We start from the raw sequence: 4,031 nt of genomic DNA on the forward strand, positions 1-4,031 counted from the left end.
CGAATGTGGTACAAAAAAAAACAATTTTTTCCTAATGCATAATGTAATTTCTTACTACTTTATTTCTCTCTTAAATTTAGGGTGAAATATGACCAGGTCATGTTATTTAAAAGAGTGATAAGGGAATTATACAAATGAATATATTAATTAATGAATTACATGAATGTACCTCTGAAGGTTCTGACTATGGATGTCAATTTTCGATCATTTCCATGATCGATCGTCGTTTAAATTAACGATCAATTAATCGATTAATCGTTAACCTTAATGCTGCAAAATGCGTCTATGCAGCCCGGCATGACAGGATGTGCAAAAGTTACTCAAAAAAAAAAAAAACGCTTTCTCACCCGATTTAAAGGGGATTTAGTCTGAATAAAATGCTAGTAACAGTATTGTAAAATGAATAGATGTGATTATGATCATTTGATAAAATGAAGAGAGCGCGCCGTACGTTTGAGATCATTTTACTTTAGTGACTGTTTCCTATCCCGACACAGAGACCGCTGAACGCGCCTCTTTAAATGGTTTCGTGGTGCTCGTTATTGTATTTTAAAACACAATTGCAATGTTTTCAACTGACATTATGGCATTTAAAATAAAATGATCCCAAACGTAACTGTGCCGCGTGTGGCTGTGCTGCGCAGTCAGTGAACCGCTTCCATCGGCGCCTGCTGCAGCAAAACACACGGTTGCTAACATGAAACATGAAACATTATCATGTGAGTATTATGACCAGTACTTAATTTGATCCTGCTGGATCCTGTTCCGGAAAATGTCAGATTTTTAATTTTTGCGTTCCGGTAGGCCTATTTGTTTTTAAAAACCCGGCATTTACAGTGCATTAGATCATGACAGTGCATGCGTACGAGCCCAGGACCTCCACATCCAGCATCTTCACCTCCAAGATCGTCTGAGACCAGCCACCCGGACAGCTGCTGCAACAATCGGTTTGCATAACCAAAGAATTTCTGCACAAACTGTCAGAAACCGTCTCAGGGAAGCTCATCTGCATGCTCGTCGTCCTCATCGGGGTCCCGACCTGACTGACATGCTTATGGTATGGGCAGGCGTGCGTTATGGACAACGAACACAGGTGCATTTTATATGCACAGAGATACCGTGACGAGATCCTGAGGCCCATTGTTGTGCCATTCATCCACGACCATCACCTCATGTTGCAGCATGATAATGCACGGCCCCATGTTGCAAGGATCTGTACACAATTCCTGGAAGCTGAAAACATCCCAGTTCTATAATTTTGTTCAGTGTAGCTAATAGGCTATTTTTGTATTTTTTTCTCTCTGCGACAATTTTTTCCTATTGTGTTGTCAATGTTAAACGAATTGTATCCTGACAAGATGAATAAAAATAAGAAATAAAATGTTTGTACATTTTTATTTTCTCTGACACTTTTTTTCCTACTGTGTTGCATAAAATATTAAACTAATTTTGTGTCTTAAGATAATTCATATAAATTCAAGTCAAAGTCAATAAATTCAAGACTCTTGACAAGACGAATAAAATAACATACAATTTTGTGCAGAATACACTTTTATTTGTCAGTCTATCTCTCTTTCTTTCAGTAGCGGAAATTTAAATGTAAGATTCTAGAAACGAGATCTAAATTTAGCGGGAATGGTTGGGTCGGGAAGAAAATTATTCTAAGCGGACAGCAGGTGAACAAAGTGTGAATATATAGCGGGAGCGGGTGGGTGTGGAACAGAACCTTGCGGGAGCGGGACTAAAAAAACAGTCCAGCGCAGACCTCTACAAGGCATCACAATATGGCAAGGGGCGTAACATTTCCGTCACACGCTTGAGGTATTCGGCCAATCACAACGCACTGGATAGCTGGCCAATCAGAGCACACCTCGCTTTTCAGACCGATGAGCTTTGTAAAAATCTATGCGTTTCAGAAAGGCGGGGCATAGAGGAGAAACAATAATGTACAGTATGTGGAAAATAATGTGTTTTTTGAAACTTAAACCGCATAAACACATTTCATTACACCAAATAATGTTCTTTTTAGCAGCATCATATGACCCCTTTAAACAGACTAAACAATTGGAGAAGTCCTACATATGTCACCAGAGAGAAATCTGGTGTTTTCACTGGAAGGCCCAGTTTTTATTATGCATTACAAGGTCAATTTAAAAAATAATAATAATAATAAAACATATGCAATTATGATCTGGAAATATGTTCCAAAACATGCCAACTCTTCTGCTACACACTCAAAAGTATGCACATTTTCTTTACAAAAAGAATACACATTTTTAGGGAACGGCATATGTAGGCAAATTGGGACGCATCACAACAGATTTACTTAATTTCTCAATATGCATCACAACATACAAAGTGCAGAATTTAATTAAAGCGACCTGATGTCATTGTAAAAAATACAATCATCATACAACAGCAGCGTTCATTAGCATGTAGCTATTCTGTACTGTCTGCCAAGAGAAACGGGCATGTGTTTTTTTTTTGTTTGTTTTTTCAAGAGAAACAAGCATATGGTGGCGCTGAAGGACACAGTTACTGCAGCAGTTCTAAAAGCCCTGCTGGAAGATTGATTGCCCATGCAATGAATGTCAGTTTGATGCCACTTCAGACACGACCAAAAGCTACTTCTATTTAAGGGTAACGTTAAAAGCACAGTTCAGACAACAACAACAAAATGTCATCGTTTACACACCCTTATGTTGCTCCAATCTCATATGAAATGTTAGGCAGAAAAGATGCAATGAAAGTAAATGACATAGGCTGTCAATATCTAAATGTTCTGCCAAAAATCTGATTGTTTTAGATTAAAGAAAGTCAGGCAGATTTAAATCTGAGGGTGTGTAAATGATGACAATTTGATTTTAAAGTTAACTGTCAATTTAAGCAACGTAGCCGCTGTCAGAAATATAAACACATGATAACTACAGCACATCATCACATTAACTTTCTCTTTATATAGACAAAAGAAACATTTAACGTCTTATTAGAGTTGTTATTCGCTCGTCACAAAACCGAGTGCCTGCTTAGACGACACTGCGCATTTAGAACGTTCACGCGCCCTTTGCATCTACAAACGCTGTCTAGGTAGGCAGCCAACTAGGTTTTGTGACACAGCCCGTGTGTGTTGTTTGACTGAGCAATACCTTTTCCATCTGCGCGTCCTGGTTCTCACTCTTCGTCGACTTCTCCTTCTCCTTTTTCGTCTTTTTCAGCGCCATTGCGGCTCCTCCGGTTGCCTGCTCCTTTCCCTTAACGTTACCCTTCTCCTTCTTTTTTTTCTTGTCGCGCTTAGCGAAGAAGTCATCCAGACTCTTCTCCACGCCGGCCGGAGCCACATCCGCCATCTTATCCCCAAATTTCCCTCACTAAACACTAAAAAAGCTTAGAAATGATCAGATCAGTGTCTGAAACGACAGCAAACGAGCCCTTGCGTGCGTGTCTGCCCGGTAATCCGTATGTTTCATGTATCCGCAGGTTAAAGGTTTGCTGAGGGCAGCATGACAAACTCGCCAGCTGAAAGTGTGACACAGTCGCCCAGTGCACCGGATAGTGTTGCTTCCTATCTGACCCGGATGGGAAAACGCCTTTGTGATTGACAGTTCTGCTTTCCAATCGCTGAGCGACAATGTTAGTTTTCGACCAATCCCATCGCAGGGTGAGGATTCTGCATAGTGATTTTGCCAGATTGTGCAACTTTTGTTTTTCAATTCGGTCTTTAGTAGTTATACAACACTTGTGGAGTAATTTAGTTAACAAATGAAAGAAAACGTATTTCTACTGATAAATTTAGGTATGTGGTGCCATTTTAAACTGCAAAAAAAAATGCACAGAAGAGGCAGAATTGCAGAAATAATGTTAATAAATTATTGTTTTAAACATGACATGAATATAGAAACGTGAAATAGCAAATTAAAATATAGAATTAAAATATAACAAATATGATATGAAGAAATTGTTCATATTAACACAAAATAAACATTTTATGTAATATTTTATATACTTTTTTTGAGAATCTGGCATCTGAATAT

At 38.7% G+C, this 4,031-nt stretch overlaps 1 protein-coding gene across 2 annotated transcripts in view; it reads right to left on the reverse strand.

The window, feature by feature from the left end:
- Positions 1–3,598, reverse strand: part of LOC107722034 (protein CDV3 homolog) — a 17,667-nt gene extending 14,069 nt beyond the window's left edge. The window contains exon 1 of one of the 2 annotated variants that reach the window (XM_016530263.1): positions 3,147–3,598. In XM_016530263.1, coding sequence (XP_016385749.1) covers positions 3,147–3,347 — 201 coding nt within the window. In that variant the 5' untranslated portion in view covers positions 3,348–3,598. The remainder of the gene's footprint in view (positions 1–3,146) is intronic. The other variant, XM_016530262.1, reaches the window with a different exon arrangement.
- Between the last annotated feature and the right edge of the window lie 433 nt (positions 3,599–4,031).

The sequence above is a fragment of the Sinocyclocheilus rhinocerous genome, unplaced genomic scaffold (genome assembly GCF_001515625.1).
Source record: "Sinocyclocheilus rhinocerous isolate Xijiao unplaced genomic scaffold, SAMN03320098_v1.1 scaffold754, whole genome shotgun sequence".
NCBI lineage: Eukaryota > Metazoa > Chordata > Actinopteri > Cypriniformes > Cyprinidae > Sinocyclocheilus > Sinocyclocheilus rhinocerous.